This window comes from Salvia splendens, chromosome 13 (assembly GCF_004379255.2).
Source record: "Salvia splendens isolate huo1 chromosome 13, SspV2, whole genome shotgun sequence".
Taxonomy (NCBI): Eukaryota; Viridiplantae; Streptophyta; class Magnoliopsida; order Lamiales; family Lamiaceae; genus Salvia; species Salvia splendens.
Window position 1 is genome coordinate 2160324 of NC_056044.1, and position 11966 is coordinate 2172289.

At 45.0% G+C, this 11966-nt stretch overlaps 1 protein-coding gene across 1 annotated transcript; it reads left to right on the forward strand.

The window, feature by feature from the left end:
• The first annotated feature begins 9437 nt into the window (after positions 1-9437).
• On the forward strand, positions 9438-10480 carry LOC121762243 (protein NRT1/ PTR FAMILY 5.5-like). Its single transcript, XM_042158057.1, has 3 exons — positions 9438-9977; positions 10045-10278; positions 10475-10480. Exons 1-3 carry the CDS (start codon positions 9438-9440, stop codon positions 10478-10480), a joined length of 780 nt encoding a protein of 259 aa, XP_042013991.1.
• The last annotated feature ends 1486 nt before the right edge of the window (positions 10481-11966 follow it).

An 11966-nucleotide genomic window follows, 5' to 3' on the forward strand; every position in this document is an offset into this window, starting at 1 on the left:
CTCCACTTATCACCTCACCATCAAGATCCCTACTAAAGGAGGGATAGCGGTCATCCGAGGTGACCAAAAGAGGGCAAAGGAATGTCTGCAAATTGCGCTTAGAAGTGCCGAGCATTCAGATCGGCACCACCAAGCATAGCAATCACAGCAGCCGGAGTCAGAGGCAATGACCGAAGTCATACCGGAGCCGAATTCGATGACAGTTCAGCTGTACGAAGACGATCCATCCAGAACGGTTAAGATCGGCTTCGCGGGAACGCCTCTACTTCGGGAAAAAACCATCCAGCTCCTCAAGGAGTACAAAGACGTCTTTGCATGGTCTCCGTTGGACATGACCGGAGTGCCCCCCGAGGTAATCACTCATCGTTTAAATATTGATCCTTCGGTCCGGCCGATAAAACAGAAGCAAAGACTCTTTGCGGCAGAACGAAGTCAAGTCATCCATGACGAAGTCCGTCAATTATTGAAGGCGGATGTGTTATTCGAAGTGAAGTATCCTTCGTGGGTGGCCAATCCTGTCATGATCAAGAAAAAAGAAGGAGGATGGCGGATGTGCATAGATTTCACCGATCTAAATAAGCACTGTCCCAAAGATTGCTATCCCCTTCCGAACATAGATAAAAAAGTAGAAGCTCTGATAGGCTTTGAAATTTTTTGTTTTCTTGATCTATACAAAGGATACCATCAGGTTTTAATGGATGAGATTGACGCTTCAAAAACGGCCTTCATTACTGATTTCGGCATTTTCGCTTATAAAAAGATGCCATTCGGTTTAAAGAATGCCGGAGCCACTTATCAAAGGATGGTAGACAAGCTTTTTCGGCACCTGATTGGAAAGGAGGTCGAAGTGTATGTTGACGATATAGTCGTCAAAAGCAAAAGCACTTCGGAGTACGAGCACAACCTCAAGTCCACTCTCAACGTGCTCAAGAAAGCCAACCTCAAACTTAATCCCCAAAAGTGTACCTTTTTGGTAGATTCGGGAAAGTTTCTGGGTTGTTGGGTTTCAAAGGACGGACTCAAGGCAAACCCCTCAAAAGTTCAAGTCGTTCAGAACATGGCAATGCCGAAGTCCATACATGACGTGCAAAGGCTAACCGGATGTCTAGCCGCACTGAATCGATTCCTTTCCCAAGCAGCCGAAAAGCAACTGCCGTTCTTCAAGGTGTTGAAAAAGGCACCAAAGTTCGAGTGGGGAGCCGAGCAGAAAAAGGCCTTTGACGAGCTCAAAAGTTATCTAGCCGAGCTTCCTATTCTCTCTGCTCCAACCGAAGCCGAAGTAATATTCTTATACTTAGCGGCATCGGATCAAACCATCAGCGCGGTGCTTGTACGAGAAGAAGGCCTAAAGCAGCTTCCCATCTATTTTACAAGCCGAGCATTAAGAGGTCCAGAAACCAGGTATCAACCTCTGGAAAAGATTGCTCTGGCATTAGTAAATGCAGCAAGGAGACTGCGGCCATACTTCTATGCTCACAAGGTATGCGTCTTAACTGATCTGCCACTTCGGCAAGTGTTGACCAAACCAGAAGCATCAGGCAGAATCGCCAAGTGGGCTATAGAGTTGGGAGAGCACACAATTGAATATCTACATCGGAAAGCCATCAAGGGACAAGCCTTGGCAGATTTTCTTGCAGAAGCAAAGTTCGATCAAGCAATTCCTGTTATTGCCGAACAGAAGAATTCCGCCAATGCCGAACTAGCACAGCCCTTGGAATCCGAAGTAGAGCCGCCAGACTGCTGGAGCGGATTCGTAGATGGAGCTTCAAACAAGATGGGAAGTGGAGCTGGTATTTTACTTGTCGCTCCCGACGGACACGAGGTAACCTACTCACTTCGTTTCCTATTCCCCACTACTAATAATGAAGCCGAGTACGAAGCCCTCCTGGCCGGACTCCAGTTAGCGCAAAGTCTGCTCGTCAAATCTCTCAAAGTCCATTGTGATTCACAAGTCATAGTAAATCACATGTTGGGTACAAGTGAAGCTCGTGACGAGAGAATGAAGAAGTATTTGGACAAAGCGCAAAGCATCAGCCGAAGTTTCCCCTATTTTCGGATAATCCGCATTCCCAGAGCGGAAAATAGCCGAGCAGATACCTTAAGTAAGTTGGCCTCAGATCCGAGCTCAAAGGCGGAAGAATTAATGCATCGAAGCATTGATGAAGCCGAGGTACATTCAGTATCCAGCTCGCCGAACTGGATGACGCCGATCTTGCAGTATCTGGATCAAGGACAATTGCCCGAGGATAAGAGAGAAGCTCGGAAGATCACGTGCCGAGCACTTCGGTACGAACTTCATGAAGGAGTCCTCTTTAGAAAGTCTTACCTCCAGCCGTTATTGCGGTGCGTAGGACCAGAAGAGACGGACTACATCCTCAGAGAAGTTCATGAAGGATCGTGCGGTAGCCACATCGGAGCCAGAGCTTTAGCTAAAAAAGTTCTGAGATGGGGATATTATTGGCCAACCATGGTACAAGAGGCAGTGCAGCTCGTCAAGAAGTGTACGAAGTGCCAAATTCATGCAAATGTCCCAAGGATGCCGCAGACCGATCTATACACTATGCAAAGCCCTTGGCCTTTCATGCAATGGGGCATAGACATAGTGGGACCACTTCCTCAAGCTCCTCGGCAAATGAAATTCCTTATCGTTGCCGTGGACTACTTCACGAAGTGGGTGGAGGCTGAACCATTAGCTACGATAACGAGCTCAAAGGCATTGGACTTCGTCTGGAAGAACATAGTGTGCCGATTTGGCATACCCCACATCCTCATCTCGGATAATGGGACTCAGTTCACCGACAAGACGTTCAAGAATTGGTGCCAAGAGCTGAACATTCAACAACGGTTCACTTCAGTCTCCCATCCCCAAGCAAACGGACAAACGGAAGTAACGAACCGGATTCTGGTGAAAGGGTTAAAAGCTCGGTTAGAACAAGCCAAAGGACAATGGGTAGAAAATCTCCCTCAAGTCCTATGGTCCTACCGAACTACACCCAAAACCTCCAACGGTGAAACTCCGTATAGCCTGGTGTACGGCACTGAAGCCGTAATTCCGGTGGAGATCGGCGTACCCAGTCCCCGAACTCTAAATTTCTCCTCAGAAATGAATGACGACGGACTGAGAGCAGAACTAGATCTCGCCGAAGAAAGAAGAGAATTGGCGTGCATAAAAGCAGCCAAGTATAAGGAGCAAGTAGCCCGGTATTATAACCAAAGGGTGAAAAAGCTTCAATTTCAAGTGGGAGATCTCGTCTTGAGAAACAACGAAGTAAGCCGAGCAGAAAAGCTGGGCAAACTCGAACCCACATGGGAGGGTCCATATCGGGTGTCCGAAGTCCTCGGCAAAGGGTCTTATAAATTGACTCACATGTCAGGAGAACAAGTACCCCGAACATGGCACGTCTCCAACCTCAAGAAGTACCACTTGTAAGAGACAAGGTCCGGTCAGTCTGTCTTGTGTCTAGTTCGGTCATAGGGGTACATGTTTTTATTTGTTTGTTTTTTACTTGTACCTTTTACTTGTCGTTTTAAAAAAAAGGTTTAAAGTTTTTTTCCTTCGTCTTTTTCATTTTTTCTCTATGTGTTTTGTCTCTATGTGCTTGTCGTCTCTTACAAATGGTACCAAGGTATATCGTTCTTTAAAGGCTGATCTCCTTTTTAGATCGATTATTAAAGACTATTGTGAGTCCAAGCTTCTAAGGAGGATATAAGACCACAATTCAGCTTAATAAGCAGTCCGTCTGAAACGAACTGCAATAAGCCAACGATTGTGAGTCCAAGCTTCCAAGGAGGATACAAGACCGCAATTCAGCTTAATAAGCACTTCGTCTGAAACGAACTGCAATAAGGGAAAGTCCGATCCACGCGATAAACCTCGCCGAATTAGGACGACCAAGTTCGGTCAAAGAAGTTTACCTCATAAGACCGGGGACGACCACGTCTAGTCAAAGAGGTTTACTGCATAAGACCGCTTCGGTTAACTGGGAAAGTCCGATCCACGCGATAAAACTCGCCGAATTAGGACAAGGGAAAGTTCGATCCCGGCGACAAAAATCGCCAAATTAGAACACAAACCAAGTCCGGTCAAAGATGTTTATTTCATCAGACCAAAGACGAGTCCGGTCAAAGATGTTTATTTCATCAGACCAAAGACGAGTCCGGCCAAAGATGTTTATTTCATCAGACCAAGGACCAAGTCCGGTCAAAGAAGTTTACTTCATAAGACCAAGGACCAAGTCCGGTCAAAGAAGTTTACTTCATAAGACCGAGGACGAGTACGATGAAATTTTTTCGCTAAGCTGTAAATACAGTGTTAGAAGCGAAAACAAAATTTCATTTTTCAAATCTTGTTCGGCATACAACTCAGCTACCCTACAAAATGGCGTTACGCTATTACAAAGGACTATTCTACTGTCCAGGGTTGCTGAAGTTAAGCCACCTATCTGCAAAATCCTCTGGAAGCCGAGTTCGGTTGTTCCGAGCAGATGAAGAATAAGCAGGTCGACGAGATGCTATCCTCGACCCAACGCCTCTTCCCCGAGCCCGAGAAGTCCTAACACCTCGGCGATGAAGAGTCTCTGCAATAAGCATCTGCTGATCTTGCTCGCTCATAGTCACAACTCCTCGGCGAATTTCAGTCCGTCCCTGTCTTGACGATTCCGGTTGCTCCTGAGCCCGTTCTCGTCTTGACGTTTCCGGCTGTTCCGGAGTTCGTTGTTGGCTGGGAGTAGGATTTTGAACAAGGGAACCAGAGGTTTGATCTGGAGTGCGAGCATCTGTTGGCACGATATGCCGAAGGAATCTTTCTATGGAGGGGCGCCGAGAAAGAACAATGTTGTACCGAGAAGCCCAACGCCGCAGTGATGTCACAACTTGTTGGCAAGCCGGGCTCTCCAGCACATTGTTCATACGGAGTACATGATATTCCTCCCACAGTTCGTCAACTCGACTCTGAACATCCGAGATGGTAACTCCCCCGCGCTCACGGATATAATCCTCATACGCAGTCCTCTCAGCAATGGCCGTATTCAGCTCGGCCTCCAGATCTTTCTTATCGGACTCTAAGTCTTTGATATCGGCCTCCAGCTTCACTAAACGAGCCAGAAGCTCGTCATTCTTCGTCTGATCGGCTATAGCTCTTTTCTCAGCTTCGTCTAAAGCCGAAGAGTACAGCCGTTTCCAGTGAAGTATCTCCATCTCCTTGAGTACAAAGCAGCTATATTAGTTCGGCAGCTGTACCGAGCAGATAGTAAAATACAACAAGAATAAAGGCGAGTACGAAAAGCTATACGAAGACAAGTGTAGAAAATTTTTCATTCACAAGGAAAATTTTTACACTAGGAGGGCTTCAAGGCCATTTTACAAGGAAGAAACTAGACTAAGAGAAGGGAGACGAAATCATACTCCGCCAGCTTCGTCTCCGGCTCCTTGGTCTGGTTCAGCTTCTTTCTCCTGAGCTACCTCAGCCTCGGCCTCGCATCCTGCCGGCCTCGCCTCCGCCTCCTGATCGGCCTCCTTCTCCGGATGCCCGGCCCGCTCGACTTCGGCCTCCAGCTCCAGCGGCTCGGCCTCACCCTCTCCGTTGTAAGTCGAAGCGGGTGAAACGGGTCCCACAGAGGCAAAGATAGCCTCCAGGTTCTCGTCCCGATCAGCTCGACAACTCCGGACTCGGTCTGCAGAAAGCAGGACCGAGGATGAAGCGAGCTCCTCAAGGAGCGGCAGATTCTGAAGCCGAGCTGCTATCTCTCGGCTGTACAGAGGCAGCACGACGTCGGCCCCCTGCTCGCCCTTATCGGTAATTAGCCGTACCAGACTACCGACAAAGGCCGAGAACTGGCTGCTCAAAAAGAGTTTCTCCGTGTAAACACGGAGAGCCTCCCCCTGGGCAGCCACGGCGGCAGCCTCCTTCTGAGCTTCCCGGTGCTTCGTCTGCTCTTGCAGGATGATGAGCTGGTTTTTGGCTGACCGGGCTTCATCCTGAGTCGAGATCCTAGCAGCTCGGGCCCTCTCAAATTTGGCCTCAGCCTGTTCGGCCACACTACGAGCAAGATGCAACTCCTTCTGCATCTCCTCGTAGTCGTGGGATGCTTTGGAGAGCTCCACGGAGACGAGCTTAGCTCTCTGAAGATGAACAAGGAGAAAACTCAACAGAATGGCCATCAAAAAATGTGGAAAAGAAGCCAAGTCAGAAAGCTTACCTCCACAAAATTCGTCGGCCATTGAAAGGGCTCAGGGACGTGTTCCGAGATGTCTGCAACCACCTCGGAGATGACCAGGTCTTCCCCCGGCACTCTTGGGGACTCATGAAATTTCCCCTTCCCTTTAGCCGAACACGACTCCGGCACTTTCGGATCCGAAGAAGAGGTTTTTTGCCTCTTCGGATTCTTCTCGGCTTCAGACGCCGAGCGAGGGGCTCTCTGCCTCTCCGGCTCCACAAGCTCGGAGGACTTTCGGATAGCCTTATTCAGCATGTACACTGCCAAAAAGCAAGAAAGCAAGGTTAGTTTTCTTCGTTAAAGCAGTAGAGCATAAAGATAAAGAGAAATCCTCACCCTCGGCCTCTTCGTCCGAAGACGAGATGTCGAACACGACGTCGCCCTTGACGAGCTCAGACTCCGTGTATTGTTTCCTAACTATGGGAATCTTGTTGAGCTCGCCATCGAGCTCGTCCAACGGTTCAGGCCGAGGATGACGGATAACGGACTTCGGCCCTCTCCAGGGAAAACTAGGAGCCGCGGTCCTATCATAGTAGAAGAAGCGGTTTTGCCACTTCGGCCACTTCGTTTTACAAAAGGCCCTAAAGGGCTGTACAGGGATCAAGTAAAACCAAGACCCCTTCCTCTTAAATTGAAAGAATTTAAGGATCGCCTTCAAAGACAAATCCCTTCCTAACCTACGGAGTTCGGCAGCGAAGGCCGACAAGTGCCTCCAAGAGTTCGGAGTCACCTGGCCTAAAGGAAGCTGAAAAAAATCTAGTAAATCTATAAAGGCAGAAGGGAGGGGGAAACGAAGCCCGCATTCTAAGCAGGCCTCGTACACGGTGGCGTAACCCTCCGGCGGGGAGTCAGCCCTATGATCACCGTCAGGTACCACCGCCTTCCCCCCAGGAAAAAAGTATTTTTCGGGTAGGGATATCACAGTATCCTTACTCAAAATACTATGGAAATACTCTACGGTCTTCTCCCCGGACTCTTTCCGGCCAGAAGACCCCTTACCGCCTCTCCTAACGCTACCCGACTCCGAAGAAGAAGAAGAAGACATTTTTCTTACTTTTTGAAGGTGAAGAAAGTCTGAAGAAATTCTTGAAAGCGGAGAGAGAATTTTCGCAAAAAAGAGAGAGTGCAGAAGAAGCAGTCGCAAAAGTGCTTCAATGATGAAGAAAGGAGGTATTTATCAGATTCGGCGAAGATTTCAAAATCGTCGCACCGTTTCGAATCCCACCTTTTCAGGATTCAACGGCCGGATTTTACTGTCGCATTTAATGCAAGGCACGTCCCCTGACATCAGCCTCCCCCTTGCCTTTATCCAGAATGCCGAAGTGACTCACTTTGCCGAAGTGATTCACTTCGCCCTTCGGGGGGGGTAGTGATGGGGTGCGTACCAAACAAGCCCAACAGCAATGACGGCCCATCAGCCCAAAGCCCAAGGAAGAGTATGAGTTCGGCATTACCAAGGAGTTCGGCATCAGCCTACAGCTCGGCCTCAGCCTACAGCTCGGTAAAAGCCAACCAATCAAGCTCTGCTCTCAGGTCGGCATCAAGCTAGAGTTCGGCCTCAGCCTACTGCTCGGTAAAAGCCAACCAATCAAGCTCTGCTCTCAGGTCGGCATCAAGCTCTACTCTCAGATCGGCAACCAAAGCAGTTCGGTCTCAGCATTCGACCGAACAAGGAGTTATTGGACCCATACTGGATTTCCACAACTTCCAACACACCCACTACCACGTGGTGTCAACTCAGGCCACGATCGTAGGCCATGACCTACACTACATCCACGATCTTAGGCCATGACCTACACGACATCCACGACTTAGTGGTGAAGCAAGCCACGATCTTAGTTCAATGTATAAATAGAACTTAGATCAGATAGAAAAAGGTTAAGCTCTCTAGAGATAAAATACCTTATAGCAAGTCTGTGTTGTAAGCTGTAATCCCAGATCAAGCAATACAATCTTGCCCTCCCTTCTTCCCGTGGACGTAGATTTACTTCAGTAAATCGAACCACGTAAATTCTGTGTCGTAGTCTTTATTCTCTACCGGCATTTATTAACTTCAGAAATTCGCGGATTCATCATCTAGCACTGCGGTTAGTTACTTACCAACTGCTTTCTCTTTTCGCACCAGTGAAGTCATTTTGTTATTTTAGTAAGTTTTATAAGAATGAGTCAGTTCCTTTTTTTAGTAAAAGTCAACACATTTCTTGTCGCCTCTTTATTTTTCCTTTACTTAACTCACTTAACACATTTTTTTTTAAATCGCATGGTGAAAATAACGCCTCCCTCCACTACACGGAGAGGAGGGAGTAATATTTAGTTTTTTATTGGTTAATTAAACTTGTTTTATAAATACTCTCATCAGTTCCTCGTTAATAAAGACCTTTTTTGGATTGGAGTTTAAGAATAGTAAGTTAAGTGAACGGTGAATAAATTAAGAGATAAAAAAGAATAAAGTATATGTGAAAAGATTACTTTTTGTCAAAAATATAAATGACTGGATTTTGTTGGAACTTCACAAAATGAAAAATGACTCAATTAACATTGAACAGATAGAGTATAATATAGGTCAGGTTAGACAGAGTTGGGCTCGGGCTACAAACAAATTCGGGCTCCGGCTAATATGGGTTTGTAAGAAAGTGTAATTGCAGTCAACTTTAACAGAGCTCCAGCCCAAGCCCAAGCCCGACTCTTTATTATGTTGTGTTATTGGGTGCAGGGTTTGGTCGTAATCACAGTGGCCACGACGCCAGTGTTTGGGCTAACAGTTTCAAGTGGCAGATGCGAAGATAAGGAGGGATGTGTTGGGCACACAGAAAAACATGGTATCTTCTCTTTGGTCTTTCCGCTTGTTGCACGATTTTGGCAACCTTATTTTTCTTGATCGGTGCCCACGAGTACAAGAAACCCAAACCGAAAGCAGAGAGAAGCCCGATAACTAATTTTGCCAGAGTGATTGTAGCCGCTGCTTACAAGATCACCCAACCCTTCCCCAAAGATGATGATACCCGGCTTCACCGCGTAGTCGGGGAGGAAATTCAATCGCTATCCCCTACTTGTATTCTCGGGTGAGTATAACAAAAAAAAATTTTAACATCATTTATCGTTTGTTTTATCAGTGTTTCATTTGCCAACACTCAAACTCTTCAAGATATATTGCTAAAGTTTGAGTTCATGAGATTCCATGAGGTGAATTGGTACAGATGTCTGCATAAGGCGGCCATAGTAATGCCGGGTGAAATACGTAGAAGCGGATCATGGAAGCTTTGCTCGGTATCAGAAGTTGAATCCGACAAAGCTCTAATCTGTCTCGCCCCAATCATGTGTTGCTTCATCATGTGCGGCGTCGTACACTCAACCGGAAACACTTACTTCTTAGAACAAGCAAGTCATATGAAGTTGAATATAGGAAAGTGGAAGCCTCCTCTTCAGCTGATGCTGCTGATCAGCGCCTTTTTCAAGTCTTCGATAGTTTATCTAGTGAAAGTGTCAGCGCCTGCGAAAAGTGGTGATATTTTCACCGTGTATTCGGTGGTATGCTGCGCGGTTGCTGCCGGCGTAGAGAAGCGTAGGATAAAAGTTCTTAGAAAGCATAACCTACTCGACCTCCCCGATGACGGAAAGGTTCCCATGAGCGCCTGGTGGCTAACTTTCCAGTTCGGATTAGCCGGCATGATGGAACCATTTTCGGAATGGGGCTTTGCAGCCTTGTTGGAGGAGTTGGCTCCAAAGTCGATAAAGAGGTACCATGATTGTTTAGTGGAGGGAGTTAGTGGGTTTGGATTCCTGTGCACAGCGCTGTCGGTTTATGTGGTTGGGAAAGTAAGCGAGGCAGGGGGGAGGCAAGAACTGGTTTCAGTTCACGTTGAACCAGAGTCGTCTGGATCGCTATTATTGGGTGTTGACAGCTCTGTGTGGTCTCAATGTATATGCATACCTCATCGTCATATTTTGCATCTACGGGAGCAGTCGGTTTGAAATGTTACTATTGCAAAGTTACTCTAGTGATGATGAAGGTTTTCATGATTATGAAATATGGAACATAAAGAAAGGCAGCGCGGTAGATCTTGTACTGCGTCACTACAAATTATCGCCGAACATATTGATTTGGACGCGGAGAATAACGCACTTGTCATTATTTGATATATATACATATATGCGGAGAAGTTTGTTGCAGAGGAATCTTAGTTCCTCCATTTCCCCATTTCTATTTTCTTTAATTCCTTTTCTATTTTATAATTTTATGTAATAGTATTTGAATCCAGATATGAGTATTCCAATAAATAATAATCCTGCATTGCTACAATGTTGTCATTGAACTATTTAGATTATTTCATACTACTGTATTTAAATTAGTTGAAATTATATGAAATTAAATACTCCCTTCATTCACATTTTATTATAAAACTAATAAGTACTATAACTGTGAGACTCATATTCCATTAATTTTTTTAATATATTTTTCTTTACATTTTTTAAAATCCATGTTGGAATCAAAGTGGGCAATTATTGGAGGATGGATGCTACACTTAATGAATTGGAGTATTAAAAGTGACGTTTGCCATATTTGAAATCAGTCAATTTTACACAATTAGTTCATTATCAAAATTGCACTAACCATAAAATTTTTAGAAGCTATATTCAATGTCGATACAATTAATTAACATGTGGAGTAATATTATAGTCGACACTATAAATTTACAAGGTTTTAATGGCAAATATTATCTTATGCCTACAATTTAAAGACCTATAATATGATTCAGTGCGAATTTTAATAGAATGGAAAGTCAATATACTATAAACAAATAAATATAAAATAAAACTTTAAAACACGAATGTACTAAAATAGCAAATTGAGATTTTTTTTTTTGGCTAATAGAGAGAGTATAATTAATCCAAAAAGAGGGTGAGGTGTGGCCATCCAAACGACGTTGTTTTGAGATTAATTCATTTTGGGTTGCAAATCAGTAAGATTGTATAAGAGTACTAGGAAACGCATGGAACTTTAACAAAGCAATAAAAAGAAAGGTAATTGATATATCTGTCGACAATTATAAAAGCCTTATTTTAATAGGATAAACAATTATATAATAAATCTTCGCTAATTTATTTTGTCTGATTTAATTTGAGAAGTTAAAGTCTACGTCAAGGATGGTTTCCAGTAGCTCTCAATCAAAAGATTCCTACATGAGGTTACCATATATTTATAATTTAGTAGTATTAAACAGGAACAAAGAGTTCAGTTAAAAAATATTAATCGCGTTGATCTATGTAAGAGTGATCAAATAATTAGTGCTCATGAATCATTAGAATTGCTGAAAATGTAAAATTAAATTTCACAAAATGACAAATAAACCTTGACATAAGTTTCACCAAGCCCAATTCAAATTGAACTTTATTGTACAACCCAACAATGCGTCCGATTAAAACAAGTTGGACCAAGCCCAATTTACTGCATCTTAAAGCCCAAATTCAGAAAGAACATTATATAGAAATGCAACTAAGGTTATTTATATAGTAGTATTAGTCGTATTTGTTTAGAGCATCCACAATAACCGGCGTCACCACCGCCACGCCGATTTTTCGCCCACGCCGGTTTGACGCCGAACCATTGGAACCGGCGTGGGCGAAATCGGCGTCAAAATCGGCGTCGCCATGCCGATTCCCGCGCTGACGCCGGTTCCGACGCCGATCCTCACGGGCGCCATTGTGCGTCCCGGATCGGCGCCAAACCGGCGTCGGATTTAAATTTATTTT

Bases quoted from the DNA above. Each gene is read 5' to 3' on its own strand.
- LOC121762243 (XM_042158057.1), top strand. From the start codon at position 9,438: ATGCCGGGTGAAATACGTAGAAGCGGATCATGGAAGCTTTGCTCGGTA. The intron at 9,978-10,044 runs GTTAGTGGGTTT...TAAGCGAGGCAG, and splicing joins ATGATTGTTTAGTGGAGGGA to GGGGGAGGCAAGAACTGGTT.